This window comes from Hippocampus zosterae, chromosome 7 (assembly GCF_025434085.1).
Source record: "Hippocampus zosterae strain Florida chromosome 7, ASM2543408v3, whole genome shotgun sequence".
Lineage (NCBI taxonomy): Eukaryota > Metazoa > Chordata > Actinopteri > Syngnathiformes > Syngnathidae > Hippocampus > Hippocampus zosterae.
In genome coordinates, this window is record NC_067457.1 from 7,334,703 (window position 1) to 7,359,281 (window position 24,579).

General features: G+C 43.1%; 2 protein-coding genes across 7 annotated transcripts in view; one reads left to right on the plus strand and one right to left on the minus strand.

The window, feature by feature from the left end:
- The window catches only part of LOC127603857 (zinc transporter ZIP11-like), a 69,582-nt gene that overhangs the window by 20,322 nt on the left and 24,681 nt on the right, over window positions 1-24,579 (minus strand). For 2 of the 6 annotated variants that reach the window (XM_052070531.1, XM_052070530.1), the window contains exons 1-3: window positions 18,582-18,628; window positions 17,319-17,439; window positions 16,850-16,888 (exon numbers count right to left, since the gene is read on the minus strand). In XM_052070531.1, the coding sequence (XP_051926491.1) occupies window positions 16,850-16,888; window positions 17,319-17,426 (147 nt within the window). In that variant the 5' untranslated portion in view covers window positions 17,427-17,439; window positions 18,582-18,628. Of the gene's footprint in view, window positions 1-12,248; window positions 12,408-16,849; window positions 16,999-17,318; window positions 17,440-18,581; window positions 18,657-24,579 lie in introns of those variants that run through there. The other 4 variants (XM_052070526.1, XM_052070528.1, XM_052070529.1 and 1 more) reach the window with 4 other exon arrangements.
- LOC127603859 (somatostatin receptor type 5) lies at window positions 20,299-22,342 on the plus strand. Its single transcript, XM_052070533.1, has one exon. It carries the CDS (start codon window positions 20,770-20,772, stop codon window positions 21,766-21,768), a length of 999 nt encoding a protein of 332 aa, XP_051926493.1. The 5' UTR covers window positions 20,299-20,769; the 3' UTR covers window positions 21,769-22,342.

Sequence of the window (24,579 nt, forward strand, 5' to 3'; positions counted from 1 at the left end):
CCCGGGGTTACATTCACACCCGGTTGGCAACCATTAACAATGAACAGCAAATGCTGTGCATCCTTTGCAATTGATGAGGGTACGTCATGCGGAAAGGCCCCGACAGCTCATCACGTGCGCCACACTCTGTTACACACAAACCCATCAGGTGTTACATGTTTTTATTGATTTGACTTGCCATTCTTTGGATGGCCAGAACAGCGCAAATTGAGCGAGCCGTCCAATAAATACAGCTAAATATGAGTAGGACGCTTTGGTACAAATGTAGACGCCTATTTTCATAATTGTTCCCCTGTAAAACATCACAGCAGATTATGTGACCGCCAGATTAACTCATTCAGTCCCAGCCAATTCTGGACCAAGTCCGAAAAGACGTTTAAAGACGTCTTTGGGAGTGAATGAGTTAAAAATGCAGTTGCCTCGACACGTTTGTGTGCGATTAGGAAACGGGAACGATGACGATGACCAAAAGTGACACAACTCTCATGCCGCCGTTGCACACTATTACATAACTAGGACGTTTTGATGTGTGTCGTACCCTGCAGGTGTAGTTCAACCCCCCACCCTCCCTTTGCGCAACTATACTGTAGCAGTTTATTTTACATATCAGTGCACTCAAAAATGCAACACTGCGAAACAATTTCAACCCAAGGGTGCATTGTTCCGATTCCAAACCTGCAACCTTTTTGAGTAGTATCTTGCGTGGAAACATTTCAAAATGAGAACCTTTAGAAGACCACGCCTGTCTATGAACACGTGCCAAATGAAAAAAAAAACAGAATGAAAATGGAGAATTAAACACAAAATGTTTTGTTACGGTGCAGAATTGTGCCACAAAACTTTTGAATACAAGTTTTTTGGACTGATGAGCCTGAGATTCATCTCTAGCAGGAAAGAACAAAGTATCGCAAAAGAAATGAGCTGCTTATGAGTCCTGCTCATCTGTGAAGATCGGTGGAGAGTAATGTCATAGCTTGGGCTTGCATGGCTGCTTCGAGAACGGGCTCAGTCGTCTTTACTGATGATGGAACTCTTGATTGTAGCAACCAAATGAATTTGGAAGTTTACACAATTATTTTGCCTGGCAATTTACAGAAAAATAAATCCAAACGCATCGGGCAAAGTGACATCATCCAAACAAGATAATGACCCAAAACACGCTGCTAACACAACCACAGACATTATCAGGCTAATGGGTGGGATCCGAAGACCGATACACTGTCCAAGTCTATCACCGGACCTTAACCCAGTCACCTCCTGAAGAGGAGACTGAAGGGAGAAACCCGCAGAAACAAACAAGAACTGAATGAGGCCACTGTAAAGGCCTGGAAAAGCATTTTTGGAAGATGACTGCAAGTTATAGTAGTCTATCACTAACTTCTACTAATACAGAAGAACGATGGTATTTGTATTTTTAAAAAAAACTGAAGAAAAATAGTGAGTGCAGCAAAAACTGAGTGTGCCTCCTTGTTCCGAGTGGTGATGTATAATTACGCCGTCGATCAAACTGCAGTGCATCGTGATGCTCCATTTGGAACATGCTGCAGCTCGCTTCACCAATAAAGCTTGTACTTCACATTCTCTGAAAGGTCTGACATCGCATCAGGACAAACCTACATGTTCAAAAAGAAATAAAAATGAGTCAACGAAAAGACGGATGTGGATGCAAACACATCTATCGTCTACCGTTGGAACATTTCTTCGTTGGACTTCCGGGTAGAGTGAACGCTGGCGCGTTTTTGGCTGCCGCTGCTCTCCCACAAACTTTTGTGTTTTACGGTGTTTTTACGCTCGATTGTTTTACTGTTTCGCATGGAATCACGATCATCATCTCACAGTCATTCCACCCAGCCCCCATTCAGGCCTGTCTCGCACTCTCAACTATCTTCGACTGTTTCGTCCCGGCGTCTCAGCGTCCTACCTGTCAACCTGTCGATCCTCCATCGACCTGTCAAGGGTCTGCTCCAGTACTCGTTGGCCGAGCTCCTTCGGCTCCGCTTCCAATGGCTGGGCCCTCCTCCTGCGCCACACCGGCTCCCGGACATCGTTCGCTTTCCTTCCCGGAAATATATTCATCGTGGGTCTCGTCGGGGCTTCTGCCTCAACCGATCCAACACCATCGTCTCCTTCTGGTCTTCCTCCCGTCGGCCATCCAGAAACGCCGGCCGATCCATCGACCATCGTGCGTTAGCCGGCTTGGCTAGGTCGGCTAACGGCCCCCGCAGCAGCGAGACTGCCGCCGTCAACTTCGGGCTACTTAACATCCGTTCGCTTACTGGGAAGGGTAATCTCATTCAAGATATCCTCACGGACCGTAAGCTTGACATTCTCTGCTTGAATGAAACCTGGCAAACTCCCGGGGACTTCTCACAGTTGAACGATTCCACTCCCCCGGGATTTGTTTACATTTCCAAGCCCCGCGATTCTGGTCGCGGAGGAGGTCTCGCGATAGTATACCGCGAGAAGTGGAAAGTACTTTCGGTTTCACTCCCGCCACTTTCCTCCTTTGAATGCCTTGCCTGTCAAATATCCGGACCCATCCCCACGATTATTGCCACAGTGTACCGCTCCCCCAAACCCCACCGCGACTTTTTAAATGAAGTGTCTACTGTCCTCTCCCATCTCTCCTCTCTGTCACCAAATGTAATAATCCTGGGAGATTTTAATATACATATGGACAACACTGCTCTTCCTCTCACCATTGACTTCACTTCTTCAATTAACAGTCTTGGTTTTGATCAATTTGTAGATTTTCCCACACACATCAAAGGTCACACCCTGGATCTGATCTGCTGCTCTGGTATTTCCCCCTCCAACTGTACTGCTGACGAACTTCCAATAACGGACCACTTCCTTATCTCATTCAACATTACACTCCAGCTCTCAACTGCCAAATCACCCCGGACCATTGTTTACCGTAATATTAAAGACATTAACATTGACTCTCTCACTGCATGGCTGACCACCCTGACTCCGGACATTGACTCCACTCCTGATGATTTGGTTTTCCAATACAACTCTGGTCTCACCAGCATCCTCAATACGCTCGCCCCTGTCAAGTCCCGCTCTGTCCTTTTTACTCGGTCTGCCCCTTGGTTCACCCCTCATCTACGTTCCTTGAAATCCCAAACCCGGCAGCTTGAGAGACTTTATAGGAAAACCGGCCTCACTGCTCACAAGGACATCTATGCAGCTCAGCTATCCCTCTACAAGGATTCCATCTCTCAAGCAAAATCACACTACTACTCCGGACTCATCTGCTCCAATGCTGGAAATACTAAGACTCTCTTTTCCCTTTGGAACAGAATCACTCAACCTCCTGACTCCCTACCACCTCACTTTTACTCTCGTGACACCTGCAATGCACTTCTCCTCTTTTTCAATGAAAAAATCAACAGAATCCACCAGCATCTGGGCTCCTCTGTACCTTTCCCCTCATCTGAACCTCTCACCCCTTGCAAACTGTTCTCTTCTTTTGAACTCCCCCATCTCTCATTAATTTCAGACCTCATCATTAAATCCAAGACTTCCTCCTGTCAGCTTGATCCCCTCCCCACAGTTCTGGTCAAATCCTGCCTACCCTCTCTGCTTCCCTTCATCTCAGCCATTATCCATTCCTCTCTGTCGACTGGAATTGTTCCTGTACTCTTCAAAACTGCAGCTGTCACACCAATCCTGAAAAAAACTGGTTCAGATCCCAATGACTTCAATAACCTACGCCCCATTTCCCATCTTCCCTTCATCTCGAAAATTCTGGAGAAAACTGTCGCCTCTCAGATCCACTCCCACCTCACCGACAATAGTCTTTATGAACAATTCCAGTCCGGCTTCCGTCCCCGTCACAGTACTGAAACAGCCCTCATAAAAATCACAAACGATCTTCTCATGGCAGCAGACTCTGGCCTTATCTCCATCCTCATCCTCCTTGACCTGAGTGCAGCCTTCGACACAATCTCTCACCCCATCCTCCTCAATCGACTCTCTACCATAGGCATCACCAACACCCCTCTACATTGGTTCCACTCATATCTCACTGGCCGCTCTCAGTTCATTCAAGTTGATTCTTTTACTTCACAATCCCTCCCCGTTTCTTCTGGTGTTCCCCAGGGTTCTGTCCTCGGTCCGCTCCTCTTCATTGTCTACCTCCTTCCACTCGGAAACATTTTCCGCAAATTTGGCTTACACTTTCACTGCTTTGCGGATGACACCCAGCTCTATCTCTCCAGCAAACCCGACGCTTCTCTCCCACCCTCGTCCCTCTCTCACTGTCTCTCAGAAATCAAATCTTGGTTCACCCACAATTTCCTCAAGCTAAACAGCAATAAAACTGAACTCCTACTCGTCGGTACCAAATCCACTCTAAACAAAGCCGACAGTTTCTCCCTCACAATTGATAATGCCACTATATCTCCTTCCCCCCAGGTGAAGAGTCTGGGTGTCATCCTTGACAGTTCACTATCCTTTCACTCCCACATCAATAACATTACCCGGTCCGCTCATTTCCACCTTCGCAATATAAACCGCCTCCGTCCCTCACTCACTCCGCACACCACCGCTATCCTTGTTCACAGTCTCATCACTTCCCGTATTGACTACTGCAACTCACTCCTCTTCGGTGTCCATCAAAAATTCCTCCATAAACTTCAACTTGTTCAGAATTCAGCAGCCCGGATCATCACGAGAACCCCCTCCTTCCATCATATCACCCCCATCCTCCGACAGCTCCACTGGCTTCCTGTCAAACTTAGAATCAACTTCAAAATACTTCTCTATACATTCAAAGCCATCCATAACCTTGCGCCCCCCTATCTGTCAGATCTTCTTCAAATCTCCATTCCCTCTCGCTCACTCAGGTCCTCATCCTCCCTCCACCTTTTTCTACCCTCTGCCCGTCTCAGTACAATGGGGTGCAGAGCCTTCAGTCGCTCTGCCCCCAAACTCTGGAACTCACTTCCTCCCAACATTCGTAATATTGACTCTCTTTCCTTATTCAAAACCCAGCTCAAAACCCACCTATTCAGACTTGCCTACCCGCCTTAAATCTTTCTTTCTTTATTTATTATTTTATCTGTGTTTTATTATTGGTCTTGGCTGTACAGTGTCCTTGAGTGTTGTGAAAGGCGCTTACAAATGTGATGTATTATTATTATTATTATTATTATTATTATTTCTGACAACTGATTGCAGATTTGATTTAAGTGTATGCAAATCAAGTTCTGCGTGATGACATATCCTGTCTGCCGCGCACCCACACAAACACACACAACAGTAATCCAGTCCAGACGCAAACCTTAGCGGGGCCTTGGATTGACACGCCCAAGTTTTGGAAGGTCGTGTCAGTTTCCACCCGGTTTCGTTTCACCTCTTGACAAACGAGATTTGTGAAGAAATCATAATGGCGTGTCAGGATGTTAATGCGTACGGTGACTTTGCAACAGCTCCCAGCTTTGTAGTTTAAAATGCATTTCGTTCCGCTCGCGCTGTTGCAGTGAAATGAGCCATCTGGCCTGTTAGGTCGGCCTTGACTGAATAATGGCCCATTTTCATGATGCAACCAGAAATTGTAATGTATTCAAATTATGTGAATTTATGAATGTCTAACATCTAAAGACAAGGCAAGGGGTTATGTCAAGGATTGTAATACAAATGAAGTTTTTTTTTTCCCTCTTGCAGGTCAAGAGAAAAGAAGCCATGACTAATGCGGCGACTGGCGTCATCCTTCAAACGACCGTGCGCTCTCGACCCCAAAGTGACACGGCGGTGACTCTGCCTCATTTAAGATTGAACTTATTTCTTTTATTCATTGCCAAACACCTGGCTGGGCAACTTAGCATGACGTTATTTTGTATTCAAAACGAGATAGGGCGGGAGGTTCTAACTCACTTTAGTTGTTTGAACCATAATAATAGGACCTGGCTTTATTTAGCATCTTTTAAAAATGGCATTGCGGCAAATATAGTTAAAAGTAACAAAAACAATTCCCAGGGCTGACAGGTCTGACGAAAGGCCACCCAAAAGTGTGATCTTGTGATCTGGTACGGCAGATATATCCCATGAGACAGTTATCAGGGATGACGGCTGCCACACTGAAGATTCACTGTGCAGTCACAAAAAGATGCTTGATCCAAGCGCGGCAGAGCGCGGGCTGGAGTCTGTGTATATTTCATACACGGGAGCGAAAGCAGAACTGTTAATGCTTTGGGAGGCTTGGGCTAAGAATGACAAACGCTGAAGGCCTTTTTCTCCCCCCAAACAGATAGATCATGGGTCAATTGGGCCGCTTGACAATTAAGTAGATAAGCCAGTTTAGTCATTTTTATGCACGCATCCAGCGCCAAACAAAGCATTTTGCCCTCTTCCCCAATTTCCGGATATTTCAGACACTCACATTTGAATATCTCACCGCTAAAAAAAAAAAAAAAGAGTAAATCTAAAGTGCAGTTTCAAAATTAGGGTTTTGTTCACCATGTGGACCGTAGTGCCGGTACTGTTCCATCTCTAGGTTTGGCATTAACATAGCAGTATCGTGACCTCCAATGTAATAGCGCCTCAATTTCTGATGACTTCTTTCTAAAAGTAGTTGCCTTATCATATTTAACCACCGAGTCAATTTGCCACCGAGAGCTACGGATTGAAACTACGACAGACAATTATGTGGCAAACATTATAAAACCCAAACCCTGCTCGGCTGCTTAAACACTGTGACTAAGCTGCGTCTTTAAATTGAAGTCTCGAACACTGATTGTATTCATTTGCGGCTCGGGTTGCTAATGCGGTTGATTGCAAGTATGGCGCCAATAACGTAGAACCTGTAATAACTAGAAAATATTCCCTTCACATCAAAATACAAGTGCACACACACGACATATAATTCGAACAAAGTTAAATCTAGATTTTCATTAAAGGTCCACAACGTTCCGATTTTTTTTCTTGTCTATTTACATCTACCGTAAAGTCTAAGGCTGGAATTACACGACGTGGTGCAAGCGACACAATTTGCAGTTACTATATGACTCATGGTAGCCTGAAGAGAAAACTACAAATTGGATATCATGTTCATAAAAATCTAATATGTATTGAATATCCACCAATGTGACGGCAGTGTGAATGGCCAATTTATCAGGACTGAATGTTTTATACTTTTTTTTTTTGGTTGCTTCCGTGTTAGTGCTGCCTGGTGTTGAAAATTTGGCCGACTCAGTTCTTTTAACGAGATGTCTGTTACGCAACGGTATGTCAGTGAACTGACAAACTGGAGGAACGAACATGGATTGAAGGACGTTTCCCTCCAGCAGGCCCATCTGTTCCGCATATTTATTGTGTATAACAGTTAAGCACAGGGATAGGCAACTGGTGGCTTACGGGCACCGCCGGATCTGCCTCCAGCCCCAAGATTGTAGTTGACATCAGAGAAGACAACAGACAGCAGTCAAGGAAAAGACAATGGCGTCTTTCCGAAAAAGATTCAAGTTATGTATTTGTACTTCTTTGCTTTCCCGGAGACAAACACTCATATGCTGTGGAGTAAATCTTGCAAATGTGGTTTATGCAGGCTGTTTTATGTAGTTTTTGAGTTCAGTATTACTTTTCTTATCTTCCTTATCACAAGGTCGAGCTTCATTTTGTATGGCCAATTAGGGCGCATGCGTTATGAAATCACGTCAACTCAACTCTTTTGTGCAAGGGCATAAAGTCAGCCGGGGGATGCATTGTCAGAGCAAGAAAAGAAACAGCGCCCTATGGAAGGGACCTCTTTGAGAGCGGTAGTGGAAGGAGAGCAACAAAAGAAGGAAAGCAGAACAGTTTTGTGCAACATTCGTACAGGTATAATGTGGGCTCAGAAGAACACCTCGATGTCTGACTGCATTTTTTGAATATTATTGATTCAATACCGTTTCCATGGTGGCTCTTATGGGCTGCGAGCACAAGGCACAACTTCATATATGGTAAAAATCAAGGATTTTCTTCAAATCAAGCCTCAGTGCGGAAAAGTCGCAATTTACGTAACATTTACAAATATGACAGAAAATGGCATCATACTGTTGAAACATTCGAAGCCGTTAGTCTGACATTCCCGGAACACTAAAGATGCTATGTTGGGGAGACAGTCCGTTTTCAAAGTTTTGAAAATGGTATAAAGTCAGAACTGCGATTATTGTACTACTTGCCGTCATACTTGTTTTATTTGTGGCGTAAACTTTCCTTATTTTTAACCAAAACAGTTTACATTTTGTTCTAAGGTACGTGTTCCTTGTACATAAATGTAAAATGAAATATTTTTCCAGATTTGTGCTTGAGATTTAATTGCTTCAAACGGAGCGGGATTAGCAACATTGCTCTAAATTCATTTCACGGTATTAATTCAATCCCTCCACACTAATGTGTGTGTGTAAACGTCTAAAAATTGCAATGTAAGTATTTCTGAATGGCTTACTTCAATTTGAAGGGTAAATCTACCAGGTTCAAAGTCTCAGAATGGATTACATGTGCTCTCTCCGCTTTGTGTCATTCACATTTTGCATTTTCATGTAAAAGTGTCCGCTTTTTATCATAAACAAGCGGGCACAGGGGGTGGATGGTGGCAAAAGCAAATAACATTGCTGGTCTGATCAATATTTGATACACTTTGAGACCTCGAGATGCCTCATCATAGTTGATGTCAGCCGTTAGCATGTTCTCGTGTTTGAGCACGAGCTGATGTAGCGGTCAACTGGTTTGATCTCTTTGATAATATTTAATAATTGTCAGACTAAGTTTCTGTTCATAGTTGGTTGCTCTCCGCTTTTAAAAGCATGCCCGTCAACCAAAGCACTTATTTTGGCCTTTCCCAACTCTCCATATCGCATTCGTGATTACTAGCATTAGCGTCTCCATCTTCTAATCTTCTGGCTTCTTCCTCTGTGTGTTTGGATGCTTAGCGACTCTTCATCCGCTTTGAGTGAAAGTGTTACTTGCTCGAAGGGCATTTGTCGCCACGGAGCCGAGGATTAGTTACTTAAAGGAGAGCGCTATCTTGGCATCGAGCATTCTCAAGCTGGCGTTAAAGAAAGGACAACTCCGGAGATTTGAAATACCTCTGAAATTGAGATTTAGATCCCAGAACGATAAATCGTTCATATGTACAGTATCTATATGCACAGGAGAGAGCAAGAGCAATAGATATTTTCACAGTACTCTACCCATATTATGTCATTCATTGGTTTAAAAGCTGTGCCCCCACTGTGACGAAGTGCCTCTACTAGCACAGGATTTAGACAATCCTCACTTGCTTGGTCAGGAGCTTGACAGGAGAGGTCGAGAACATAACCTGTTTCCAGTAAAGTTCATGTTATCTTTTCGGGAAGCGTCGTCTTTTAGTTGCGGAGCCTCAACGTTCACCCTGAGTAACCATGACGAAATATTCAATTTGCTCACTTCAGTATACGACAACTCAAGACACGGCAAACACTGAAGATGCCGTTTGTTTGCTGTGCTCTGTTCATTGCTCATCCTGCCCAGTTGGCCAAATTGTTCTTGGATGCTCCGGGGCCAGGACCCCCAGGAGCAGTTGATATATTGTTGCACCATGACATCAGCCTCCATTTATTGGTGAGAGTTCTTGTAAGGTAACGTACAAAAGATAGCCAACAGTAAAATTTCACACATATCGGAGGAACCAAGGGAAAGACATTTTTGATGTAAAAAGTACAAGGAAAGTAAAAAGAAATCCATACTGTGAGCAGGACACGGACAAGGAAGAGGTTCGGGAAAGTTGCAGGTGTCTTGGCACTCACCATCAACCAAGCATTCCATGATGCTATCTGTCCTTTACACACCCACTTGTTAACTCCTAACCCTGCTTTTTGTCCCCTTATCGACTACCCTTCTCACAATCTCTCTTTTTCCCCTCAAAGAGTTCTTTTCATTCGGCTCTGGTGTTTGTTGAGGAACCAGTAAAATTGGCCACCAGCAGCTGTCCAAACACCGATGGTACCATTTCTGTTTGTGTTCCAGACCCCCGACGTTCCCAGTTGATTTCATGCTTGCGATTATCACAGCTCAACATTTCCCTTACAGTCACCATGGAACCAGGTAAAGAAAGAGCAGATAAAGAAGAAAAATGAGCCAAGAATATGAAGACGAATGAAAAGGGAAGAGGGCTCGCACTGCATGAGGTAACGAGGAGAAAACATGAGTTAATAAGAGTTCTATCTTAGGAGGACTTTAAAAATGCTTTATTGCTGAGAACGATTAAAATATGTCCACCAACTCTGGACACCAACTGTTGTTGTACTCTGGTTACAGTACAACAACAGTACAGTCAAGCATGTTATGTTTGAATTACAAAACAAAAAAAATTGATTTAACGAGATTCATCCTAAGTCCACATGATTGCTTGCAGAGTACAATTTAGTATGATCTACAAGGGACAATACGCTCTTACCGACTACTACTGATTTTTTCAGTTTGGCAGATGAAAAGCAGTCCTCCGCAGTGGTAGTAACAAATATACTCTGCATGTGCTACAACTGCGTGGCTTTGTTGTAAAAAAAAGTCACTGGCCTGGCAGCAGTCCAGACCTGTCTCCCATTGAAAATGTGAGGCACATTATGAAGTGCAAAATACGACAATAAAGACGGTTGAGCATCTGAAACATCAAGACCAGTTTAAAAATATTGAAAATCCCGAGGGAAGCCTACTTTTTCCAAGTTCATTTCTGGTACCGTAAATGTGCAAGTGTCAAAACAAACTAATCCGCATAACAAACAAACATGCATACACGATGAATGGGACGAATGTTTCTCTACTTTGAATCAGGGATCCCATTGTCCTCCAGCCGCCAGTGTCAATTACTACATTTGATAAGCGCGGATGACAGTGATGTGTCAGACGCTCCTTCAGATGTAATTTATGTCATTGCTCCTGTCCTAACATGACCACAGAAGCTCATGGCAAAAGCTGTTCTCTGCTACACCGACCAGCTCATGTTTCACTGCCATATTGTGGTCAAGTCTGGTCTAACCCCTGCGCCCTCACACTCATTCACTCCCAAAGACGTTTTTAAACGTCTTTTCAGACTTGGTCTAGAATTGGCTGGTACTGAATGAGTTAATATTTCTGAAACAAGCATTTTAACAGGATCCCAGTTGAGGAACCAGACAAAGTATGGCCAAAAGGGCCCGTTAGGATGAAAACATATTGGACTTTGTTTTCCCACGCCCAGATGTGGGTCACCGAAGCTCCCTCTGGAGCCAGGTCTGTGGGTGAGGGTCGGTGGTGAGCGCCAGGTGGCCTCACCCACAACCCGAAAAGGCAAGGTGGGTCTCCCTTCCTATGGGATCACAGCCGGGGTCAGGTGCATGAAGAGCTGGGCGGGGACCTTAGCGGTCTGACACTCGGCAATAGACTCTGGTTCTAGGGACGTGGAACCAATTGGGCTTTCGCTTACAGCACTTTTCTAACTTCCAAGGTTCTCAAAGCCCTTCAACAATGTTTCCTCATTCAACTATTTATAACACAGCAACTGTCCACTCTTACCACTTGAGCCAAGCTGCCGCCTTCTCTGCTGAGATCATGGATTTCCAAAGCTCCTTTTAGAACAACCTGTCAGTACAGGATGTTCTTTGCTGGTTCCACAGCAGCGATCGAGCGCATAAGATCCATCAATAGAATTGAATCTTACCCCACAGGCCAAGAAACCACTTATTACAACACTGGCTGAATTCAATATTCCCCACCATCGAAATTTGATTTAAATTCCATCTTTTGCATTCACTACAGCTTACTGAGCATTTGCACTACAAGTGGATGGAAAAAACTCCGATATTAAGACTATTTGTCTGGATAAGCAAAACTGCAGGAGATATCGAGCAAGGACGCTTGTATACAACATGGGGGACATTTTAATCTATTGATAATGGGAATCTCAGCAGGCATTTGGCCACGTGTGCGGTTTGGTATCAATCAAGCCTGCTGTGACAACATCTGCTCAAAAGCAACTAACAGGCCCGATCTTCAAGGGGAAAAAAAAAAAAACAATCCCGGTGTGTACAGTAAATAAATTGACAACTGTTTCAGTCAGGCAAAAAACTTTTTTTAATGCAAATACTTTCATGAACTTTTATCATTTGTCAGTGCAAATGCGTGTTTGGTTTTGTTTTACATACACTTCAAATGTGTACCTATTCCATCAAGTTTTTTTTGTTTTTGTTTTTTTTAATTCTGTCCTTGAATCTGTGCATGTATGAGTTATGAGAGGTGATTCTTACCAAGAAGGGCAAGGCCAGGTCAGCGAAGTAAACAAAAGCAGCCCCGAGTATGAAGCCGATGGCCACGGGCAGAAAAGCAAATGAGCCGTACTTCCCAGAATCTTCGGCCATGTCGATTGCTGGAGCCAACAATGACCAATAGGAAGCGGCCAACATCACCTAAGTGAGGACAAAAACGGCATAGTAAAGGACAAAATCAAGAAAGTGTAGTACTCGTCTTGACAATAAATTGATTGGAACAAAAACAAGAAATAAAAAGGCTGTTGACGCTTCAGATTAGAAAAGGCAGAGATCAGCATGACATCTTCAGCATGTTCCGACTTTTCATTATGTACTATTAATGTCAACGAGGGTTTAAGATAAGATAAGATAAGATATCCTTTATTCGTCCCACACTGGGGAAATTTACAGCCTCCAGCAGCAAGAATGTATGTAGAAAGAAGAAAGAGAAAAAAAACAACAAACATCTTTCAATTAAATGCAATATGAACACAAAATGGATAAATCGCAGTACTATTTACAATTTTCCTTCACATAATTTATTTATTATTATTATGATTGTTATTTTTTATTCATCAGCCTTTAGTCTCTCTGAACACATTTGATGTGATATTTTTAGTGATAGAAAACGCCCACATCATCTTTTTTTTTAATCGGCACATTTAAAATTAAAATCAGCTGCTTGATCAAGGGGCATTGCTGCCTTCAGGTTTGTCTTCAGAACGTGAAAAGCACAGCGGCGCTGGGTTGACATCAAGTGACTCACCTGCCCATGGAATTTTAAAAAAAAGGCCTTTTTTTAAACCCTTCCATGTACCCTGTAGGCTGATTAGCTGTCCACTGGAGTAACCGCTGTCCCTCAAAGGGTTAATTAACATATCCAGTTATGTTGGAACGGGCCGCTTTATTTATGGGGTTTTTTTTTTGTCCAATCCTGCATTTTTTTTCCCAAAATTTGTTTTCTTTCAATAGAGTTTCAACTTTTCTGCAATTTTCGAGATTCGCTGTTGGCCTTGGTCCCTACCCCCCGGGCAAGTAGCGTCGGTCCACTGTACACAGAGGAGCACAGAGACTTCCCTTCCTTCCTGTCGCCCTCCTGCAAGCCTATGGCTGAGGACCAAGCACAGCAAGAGTTCGCCTGCTGAGACGTGATGTGAAAAAATTTCCAACGGCAACAGACTCAAAACAAAATTGGAAAAAAACCCCCCAAAAAACAACATGCGGTGTTGCCTCAAAGATGAAGTGCTGCATCAAAGGCCGCTGCTGCCAGCTATGCTGCATTCAATATTGATTCCGCCGCCGTTGCCATGCAAAAAAACACAAACATTACTTTTCTGATATGGGCAAATGAACATTTTTGATTTAATGTGGCCAGTTTGTCTCGCTGGTTAACTCATTCACTCCTAACGACGTTTTTAAACGTCTTTTCAGACTTGGTCCAGAATTGGCTGGTACTGAATGAGTGAATTTGTTCAACATTCATTTCAGTGCAATAGAGTTGTCATAAAATGATTGAACACATTTTGGTATGGAGGTGACGCATATTTTAACCTTTACACATCAAATTGAGGACCGCAGGATTCTTGCCTCAGTAGGGAGAAAAAACAAAAAAAGAACAAGCCTAACAAAAGTCCAAAATATCCTTGAAAATAGGAATGAATATACAAAAAAAAAACAACTGTGACTGATAGTATGGAGTTTTTACCAAAAATGTGAAAACCACATGAAACAAACAATAACATGAAAGGCATATTAGATGAAAACCACAAAAACTTGCCTCGGGATGACTGATTCATCTGACATATTGGGAACACCCAGAGCCTCAGTACCCTATTTTATTTTCCCCTCCCGCCTTTGATTAGGTTTTGGCCGAGGATTAATCTGGCAAGACGGACAAGGTGGTGAAAAAAAAACTTGATAATCCATCGGATTGGCAGATAACATTGCTGAACCGAGATCCAGACCAACTGAAGCAAGCTCAGGCACCTTGGGTGCTAAGCACATTGCATGAATCATCACTGCACCACTTGATCTGTCTCTCTTAACCTGGTGTTCCCGCTGATGTGGAACAGGGTCAACGTGGACTCATCAGACCGTGACATTGCGGTGACCCAAACTCCATGTTCATTTGCAAATTGAAGCAATTTTTCACAAGAGTCTTCCTGATGAGTGGGTGTCTGAAGGATACGCAGCCGTTTACACCTAATGACTTCTTTTCATGTTGCACATGTACAAATCCTCTTTTTTTTAATCAAGGCGAGAAACAGGATATTGATCCTGTCATGAAGCGAAAGAAGCAAAGTGTTTATGACGAGCAAGACAATAACTTGACCGCCTGACCTCAATCAAAGTGGGCAGATTTATGAGAGTTTACTTTTTTTTTCCCCCAGTGGCGAATGTCTCTTTAGACTTGCATAGTCTCTTTAGACTTGCATAAGAATGGCCAATTATTTCCGAAAATATTTACTGTTATATCTGCAAATGAATTCACTTAGACCAAACTTGGAAGTTGTCAACCAAAGTCTAGCAACACAAAATTTAACTTTGTGGAGTTCAGCCAGTGAGTTATTCTCAAGGTGCTCAATTTTGTATTCGTAGAGGTAAACGTGATGTGTTCGCTCATGTGTTCATTTGGATCCCTGAGAGGAATCCATTTCTAATTTGGGTGTTGAGCCGAGAGATCAACAAAATCCAACTATCCATCCATTTTCGGACCAGCTTATGCTCACAAGGGTTGCGGGGCGTGCTGAAGCCTATCCCAGCCGTCTTTGGGCAATAGGCGGGGGACACCCTGAACTGGTTGCCAGCCAATCGCAGGGCACACATAGATGAACAACCATCCGCCCTCACAATCATACGTAGGGGGCAAATTTACAGTGTTCAATCAGCTTGCCATGCATGGTTTTGGAATGTGGGAGGAAACCGGAGTACCCGGAGAAAACCCACACAGATATGCATTCCAACGTTTACAGGTGAACTCAGCGTGAGCTCTAAGCTTTAGAATGCGCGTGTCCAATTGTCAAATGTTTCGTCAATTTTTGCACAAGTTTCTGTTCTCAAAAATTCACAACAGCCGATCCTTGAATCGACCGATAAAAATGTCCTGGCTCAATTTGAGCTGATATTGATGCTGCAACTCATTATGTTCTTCAGGAAAAATATATTTGGGAATCAGATATAACCAGAAGTTAACCACTGACCTGCAACAGATTGGCCATCACAGAGTCGAGACTTTCATGCAGTTGGGAAGCTTTACAACGCTGAACAAGACTATACAACTGGATGACGCCGACACATGCACCCATTTAGAAGAAAACATCTTTATCAAAGATTGATGCAACTCTAAATGGAATAAATGACATTGTATAACCTGAACAGGATCGAAGCTGTAGGCAATGAAATTGAATTTAAAATTTGGTGTGACATCATCTGTTGCCAAGTAGAGTAATGTCATTGGGGCCAAACTCAAGCAAAATTAGCAACAGTGGATGATTCTTTTTTTTTCCCCAGCTACTGAAAAAGCTAACCGTAAAATAACATCAAATACAAGGAAACAACATCACAAATTTTCATGCTTATTAAAATTCATCACTGAGAACTATATCGATGTATATTAAACATATTAGAGGATGTAATCAGAAGAAAAGTGGATGCGACTTTAATTAGGCTGCTGCTCCGTCATGATTACCTACCGGTAATCAGGGCCAGTTGTCAAAAAATCTGGGTAATTACTGTACATTAGAATGAGAGTAAGCAATTGCAATCCAAGATTCCACACACGACTAGATAATACCTCCCAACTTATTAAAAAGCTTTGGCGCGAGTTTACGGTACATATGAAACCAAGTGCAAGCTCATCCCACCTATTGGGTACTAGAAGGAGTAATTCACTGGAGCAGCGGGAGCATTCGCTCTACGCGCAGGTGTCCCCTCGTAAAGTAACAGTAACAAAACACAGATCTATGGAGGACACTCATTTGGCTAGGTTGACCTCGATAATCTCAAACGCCGTTTGTGTGTTCTTGCTTGCCAAGTGGTGGGAGAACAACGATTTATAAATCAAGAGCAGTACACAAAAAAAAAAAAGTAATATTTTTCTCCATCTAAAACAGTGTCCAGAAGTCCTAATTCAACATGTCCTTATCAATCTTTGCGCAAAATACAATGAGGACAAAGAATCGAATTAAGCGTAAATAATACTGTTGTTGCAATCACATGCTTCGTGGAGGGGAGCGCAATTGTGTTTCATGGAAATGAGCCACCGCTCACCGAGCCTTCTTGTGCCTTGCCGGGCAAAGAAAGGGTTTGACAATGAAAATTACAAGCAAGGGTGGTATGAGGACACTGCAATTCGGCGAGCAGCTACTTATTCGAAAAGCATCACAGATGGTGAAAAAAAAAAAAAAGCGAGTTGGAATAAAGAAACATTTTAACGAGTGGCGACAGCCCTTCATACATCATTTACTTGGTTGTCTTAAGTTCACAATTAAGCGCACGACAAGCCCTCCGGTGATCTATCTGCATAAACAAGCAATTTAAAAGTCATGTTTCCCTTTCCAATTACCAATAACAATAATTGAAGACAAAAGACAGAAACTCACCCCCGCAGCAAATCCTAAACTTCCATCCAAAATGTGCCTCTGTAGAAGGCAGAAAAGAGGGATTTCAATGACGTGAAGTCTGCGTGTTCATGAATACTGATAATGTTCACAGTTTATAAATTAAAGATATCGCTGGTCTTGAGCAGAATCTTCCCAGCATTTAAAAAAAAAAAAAAGAATATTTTTTGAGCCATGAAAATTTCATCTTGGTCAATAATTTCAAACAATGACAGACCAATAGTCTTGGTTTGTGGGAAAACATGAAATGGACACAATTTGGACAGTGGACAGGAGATTGCACACAATCAGAGCAGCATGCAAACACTTGCCAATTTTTACCTTGGATGTGTGAGAATGCTGACATTTCAAAATTTCGTCCAGATCAAGATCAGTCCGCGTGTAACCATCTTTAACTAAAATGTTTCAGGTGTGCATTGAAAATGAGGAGAAATGGGTTCACTGAACTCACCTGTCGACCGGAGAAAACAAATACCATCGCGGCCCCAGCAGCAGTTAGGCCCCAGGTAAACAAAGTCCCCAGTAGCGCCTGTGCCACAGGGGAGTAGCCTTCTATCATCGTGCCACCACACCTGGGACACACGGCAACACACACACAAAATATATATATATATATATATATATATATATATATATATATATATATATATATATATATATATTATAGGCAACACAGCTTTTCAGATTTCAGCATTGTCACCGTTACCCACAAAGAACAAAACACAAGGAAGATGGTGGCACGAGTCACCTTTAGTCAACAAACTGTTTCAGGATTGGTTTATCGTGTGTTTGTTTCTGCACACGGCAAAGACCTACATACAGTTGAACCCTGTTTGCTCTGGATTATACAGTAGTGCCGTTGGCTTCTTTTTTTATTTTATTTTTTTAAACATGCATTTTCATGGGCCAAACGGTTCGAATTAAATAATCACTTCTCAATCATCAGCTACAGGAGTTTGAAATATGCACTTGACTAAAGAGCATACACTAAATAATGTTTTAATAGGTTCCAGATTGTCCTCGTTTAGTGCTGATTACAACAATGAAGCACACAGTGAACATCAATGATAACTGGATCAAAATTAACATCAAAACTAGTTTGGGAGTTTTTCTGTTTTTGGTTGCATCACTTAAACCTAGTTAAATTTTTGAATTGGTCCACATACAAATCTGAGTAACTGTCATCGTGTGTCTGCAAATGAAGTGTTATATTATTCCCAAAAAGATCGTTGCTGAAATCATTCTCAAGAACTGCGACTTTGTAATTGGAAAAAGCGGATTCGAAATAATATCACTCATTTGCCTGGCAATAAATAGTAAACATATCTCCATCTGCTTCAGGTATGCTTCTATCGTATCTGCTTCCGAATCGAGCGATAGTTGGCGATAATAATATAGTCAAAACATTCCATTCATACCCTTACTCTTGCAAAGAAAACAACAAGCCTATTCACTGTGCTTTAAGTATGTCGCAAATGCACATGTAATACAAAATGCATCGTTTCATAAGCAACGTACTCATTGCAGATAAATGGAAATCAAACGTCAGTACTGCTTGATGTCAACTTATATCATATGTAACATAACTGCACAGTGCATACGGTCAGAGCTCGGCTTCCTGAATCTTTTGACAATGGGTACTTCTTTCAAACCGTATGCAAAAGCTTTAGACATGCATTACTGCTATTTTTGTCGAAAAAGTTACACTTCTCACCTACTGGCTTCCAAATTGACTTCGTTTCCCCTATATTTACTTCCTACTTCCCGGTACACGTATCTTTGACATGTAGCCCCGCCCTTTACTGCATTTGATTGGTCAAATGAATATGACGTCGCCATGACACCTTACTGATTTTTAAAGAAACATGACACTCACAGAACTTTAATAATAATAATAATAATAATACATTTTATTTATAAGCGCCTTTCAAGACACCCAAGGACACTTTACAATAACAAAAAACACAAAACAATACGGGTTGAGCAGCGGCAGCCAAAACGCGCCAGCGTTCATTCAACCCGAAAGTCAGAAAGAAACCACAAGGGAGGGAGGGGGGGAGGGAAAAAAAACCACGCTTGAACTACCCTCATTTTTATATTATAATAAATTATGATTATCATTATGATAATTATTTTTATATGAGTATATGATTTATAATAAATGTTCTTAAATAATCAGAAATGCCCCAAAACATGAATATATTACATTTTCTACAACTAATGCAATCAACTTTATACATAAGCCGTACCTTATTATTACAATTACTTATGAGAATTAAGGGGCTGGTGTGGAGGATATAGATTTTTGCTAAAACAAAGTTCACGCGTCAAATAGTTCCGCATAATATCTGATCAAAATATAATATCTTTACACCTTAAACATTGATCTGAACATAATTTCTCAGTGGTTTACTATGCCTGGTAGATTTGTTTGCTTGTTTGTTGAATGAACATATAAGCAGATAACAGAAATTTGACAGGAAGTGAAGCTTTAATCTCAACCTTTGCCGGTGTCTTCCTTGACTGCAGTCTGTGTCTAAAAGCATGAGATGAATGCCAGAATGACACCAAAGTGAAATATCGCCCATGAAATATGAAGCACCTCCACAGTGTTTTGCGGAATGATTAATAGGGGATATCGAGGTGGGCCACAATGTATGAAATGTTGGCAGCAAAGCCACGGGGCTAATCAGTGTCAACTCCAAAGGCATTTTTTTTCCTCACTTCACTGGAACTTGTTGCCGGTTCGGAAAAACGTCTCCATAAATCTTCTGATGAATGAGCCCCCGAGACGGTTTAGAGAAGTGTTAAGTATCTTTGGAATTGCATCCCATTCTGGATAAACACTTACGGCATGGGAAATAATTGGCCGGCTCGGTTATTTTGTGGAATTTAGATGGGCGGACACTCCAGAGGATTTCTAAGGGTATTCCAGCTATGCGTGTCAGAGTAGCAACAGGATGGAGGTCATCGCTCATCCATGGTCTTTAATCGCGCCCCCCCTCACACACCCCTTACTCTTGCCTTCCTATGCTTGTGGCCATCCTTTCCTGAACCGCTCATATCGACACGATTTTATAACATACCCCCCCCCCCAAGCAAAACAACACAAGGCGGTCAAAGACGCAAAAAAACGACATCCCATGTCAAATGTCACGACAACAAACGTCCTGAGAAAACAGATGTGAGACACTTCTTTCCTGTTTTGGGATTTACTCGAGTGAGCTCTCGATGGTATCTATGTGTGCGTGTGCCCCCCCCCCCAGCCCCCTGGCCTAAAGCTATGAGCTTAAGGGGTGGAGTGCATGGAGACATAATAGATAGAAGGGAGGCTGTGTGTGAAGTAAACAGAAGCAGAGGGGAGGACAAGGGGGTGGGGGGGGGAGTTATGAAAACAAGAGTATGGGAGCAGATGGGGTTTACCTTGGAAACAAGCATTACAGCAGAGAACCTGGAGGGGGGGGGGGGGTACAAGGGGGGCGGGGGGGCTTTAGCCAAGCTGGACTTTATCACAGCCTCTGGAGACTGATGAACAAGGGGGTGGACGAGTTCCAGGCACACACAAGCACACAGCAGCGCTCGTCACACACCGTGGGGGGAAGATATATAAAAAGAGCTCCCAGGGAGAAAGTGCGGCCAGTGAAGTATCCGTCCTGTTCATTTGAAGGGTGTTCACGCAAAGGCCCTTGGGTGCTGCGGACGAGTATACGTTTTTCTTTTGGGGAAAAAAAAAATAAAATAAAAGCAGCGAGCGGATGCTGAAGAGTAGCCAAAACTTGATTTGATCTTTTTTTTTTTCTCCTTTGGGTCTTTCACCTTCCATCTGAGTACTTTCTATTTTGAGAAGTGAGAGAAAGTTATGCAGGCGCACTGACGGCGGCTCGGTTTTCGTTTCACGCAGAATGGAAGCGGATATCGACAACTGGACTTCTGTGGATGAACACTTTGACTTCAAGGAGCGTATTGATGGTTTCGGTGTCCTCATGGCCATTCTTTATCTCGCGGTGTGCGTCGTGGGACTCGCCGGGAACTCGCTGGTTATCGTCGCCGTTTTGAAACTGGACAAAATGTCGTCGGCCACCACCGTGTACATTTTCAACCTGGCGCTTGCCGACGGACTCTTCATGGTCGGGCTCCCGTTTATCGCAAGTCAGAACTTTCTGAGCCGCTGGCTGTTTGGCGACGCGGCGTGCAAAGCGGTCATGGTGCTGGACGGCATCAATCAGTTCACCAGCGTCTTCTGTTTGACCGTGATGAGCATCGATCGCTACATGGCGCTGGCCGACCCGCTAAGGTTCGCCTCCTGGAGGACGCCGCGCTGCGCCAAGATCGTTTCGGCCTTCTTGTGGCTTTTTTCCATCCTCACCATCCTCCCCATGGCGCTTCATTTCACTGCGGATCGAGGCCTGTGCATCCCGGACGTCGTTTCGGAAATGTGGTGGCTGGGCGTCCTGTCTTACACCTTCGCCTTGGGGTTTGCGTTGCCGTTCACCATCATGAGCGCCTCGTATACGGCCTTGCTGCTCACCCTGAGGTCACAGCGGCTCCGGGCCACCGTGGCCGATCATGAGAATCGCCGGCCGGAGCGGCAGGTCACCAAAATGGTGGTGGCCGTTGTAGTCGTCTTCGCTTTGTGCTGGTTGCCGTTTTACACCGTCAACTTTTGCTCCATGTATCAATCCAACCTTAACTTTGCGCGGGTGTTTGAGTTCTTGGTCTTACTGTCGTATTCGTGGAGCTGCGCCAACCCCATCCTCTACACCTGCCTCTCGGAGACCTTCAGGAGGCACTTCCGGGCCCTCCTCTGTTTGGGCGCCAAGTCTTCTCCCAGCATGCAATGCAACACCGAGCAGTATGACCTAAATGTAACAGGATTGCAGGATGTCACTATTCTGGCATAGGGAGACGATATCCAAACTACTCCATTTATTGTAATGTACAACTGTGCGCACATTTGAGAGTGAGTATTAAAAAATATAAATACAAAAATATAAAAAAATACATATATATATTTGCCTCCGAGAAGGAAATCGTGCATTGTTTATTTCATTTGTTGTAAATCTCCACAGTTGGCATTTTAATTGTGTCATTTGGGGATTTTCGGGTTGGCTCACAAACCTTAATCAGCGGGATGTAGATTCTGTTCTATACAAGGTGACGAAATAGCTTGATAAATAATGTCGAGTATTTCCAAGAATTGTTAAAAATACAGTTAAACACAAGCCACATTCCAATTTGACGTTGAGGAATTTATCTTTCACACTTCTAGCTAACTAAAATTCTTCCCATAATTCCATGAACTGGAGGCTGCGCATTCTGCTGCTTCTCCTATTATATTGCATTTTTGGGTGACAGCTAGTGTGTAAAATGATGAATGTGCCCCTAAATCGAGAGTGGGGAACTTTTCACACGCATGCGTTCACACACGTGCACATTGGGAATGGTTGCATTGTGACATTTTATGTATTAAATAAAATTAAAATAAAAATAAAAATCTGACTGCACATTCTTTTAAATGACACTTTCAAAAACTGAACAATACTTTGTAATGGCTTTTTAGACGTTGTTTTTTTTTTCCCCTCAAAAGATTGTGCTAAAATGAAGTCAAACGGGAACACGGAGCGTGTCGGTCATTTAATGAATGAAAAGAAATGTGAGTGACAATCGGTATTATTTGAATGAAAAACAAAAAACGGATGTGAGATTGTTTGCTATGATCAGATTTTTTTTCTTAATCAATATATAAATGTGGATTGGGATTTATATTCACGGTTTCTCATCTGATATACCGGTCGTTGTTTTTTTTTTTCTTCCTCCAGTCGTTTTATGATATTTTGTGAATAAGGACTGTTTCTTGCAAAGCACATTAAGAGTACTTCAAGAATAATTTAAGACTTATTGCAAATAGCATGTCAGTCCATTCACATAGGCGCACATGATACTTGGCAAATGGGTCTGTTGATTCATATCCACACATTAGGCAAACAGCTGTGGGCACCCGCAGCGGCTCCTCTTGTTGTATGTTGTCCGTTTAAGAAGAAGGAAATTTCATCTGTGCTGTATACACGTACAGCACATTTGACAATAAAGTTGAACTTGACTTGACTTTTAACTCCAGAAGGATAAGTTTGCACTGCAGAAGTTAGTCCCATGGTAAGAAAAAAAAAAAGAACGAATCCTTGAACGTTCAAACTGGTGGCAGAAGATCCTTGACTCAGAACAGAAAGCGGAGGGCGGATTTAAGTAGAATTAGGCAACATTTCCAAAGGGAATCAAGGGAGATTCTATTTTCCACTGACATGTTGATTAAACGCGGCCCGGTAGTCCAGTGGTTAGCACGTCGGCTTCACAGTGCAGAGGTACCGGGTTCGAATCCAGCTCCGGCCTCCCTGTGTGGAGTTTGCATGTTCTCCCCGGGCCTGCGTGGGTTTTCTCCGGGTACTCCGGTTTCCTCCCACGTTCCAAAAATATGCATGGCAGGCTGATTGAACACTCTGAATTGTCCCTAGGTGTGAGTGTGAGCGCGGATGGTTGTTCGTCTCTGTGTGCCCTGCGATTGGCTGGCAACCAATTCAGGGTGTCCCCCGCCTACTGCCCGGAGACAGCTGGGATAGGCTCCAGCACCCCCCGCGACCCTAGTGAGGATCAAGCGGTATGGAAGATGAATGAATGAATGAATGAATGTTGATTAAACTCATGGCCACTAGCCTGAGGCAAAAACCGTGGCCCTCCATCCTGTGCCAGAACATTGACATTAATATTCAGGTCTCATTCAATTATGGAATCATATCTTCAGCCGGAAGAGAACCCACCACATAGTTAACGAAAATGGAACTATGAAATGCGGTTTGAAAAATACCAAAATCTGGCTGTGGCAACACTTGACACCTGTTCATGACGTGATTCGGAAGCAACAGTTCTTCCATCACTGATCAAGACTAACAGACTCATCTCAAAAGGGAAAACGACGCAGGTTTGGACGAGCAAGCTCAGGGTCGTCATTGCCGTATGCTCCTGCACTTCACCCTCGAGACACACTCTGTGAACCGTAAATTCTGCGATCCGAGAACCACTTGTGTGGAGCTGCTTATTCTTTAAAAGCGCGACGAAACCTTTCTTGCAGCTCTTCAAAGTATCAAAGAGCACAGAGGAGCTGACGACAAGAGGAATTTCACTGACGGCCGAATAGGAGGAGGCCGAGTGCAGCGGTGGCTTTCTTCCGAAACAATAACCTCACGCGGATGAATGCGTGACGGTACACTTTTGTTTGTAGAATATGAATAAAAACACTCAAACAGAATCATGGCTTTAAGTATTCATGACATCCCTGTCATAAACCCTTGCTGTTTAAATATACATAGCGTTAGCATGCTAGCATCTTATCGCGTATTCTGCTCGATCCAATTTTGAGGAGACTGGTGAAAGGTCCACAATAGTGGTGAATGTATAATTTTTGTTTGGAATATTAATGATATTATAAGCTCGGACATTTTGAGATGATGATGAGCGTCACCAGTTTACTTGGAGATGGGTGCGTGAGAGATAAATCTGATACACATCTGAATAACAGCTGAGAGCTAAAAATGAAGGATCCACCAAACTTTTTACGAGTGGATATATGGACACATTTTGCACAATCGGATTCTAGCCAATTGCACAAAAACTAAAGCCCTTGTCGAAAAGGCTATCCCGAATGGCGAAATATTGCATAT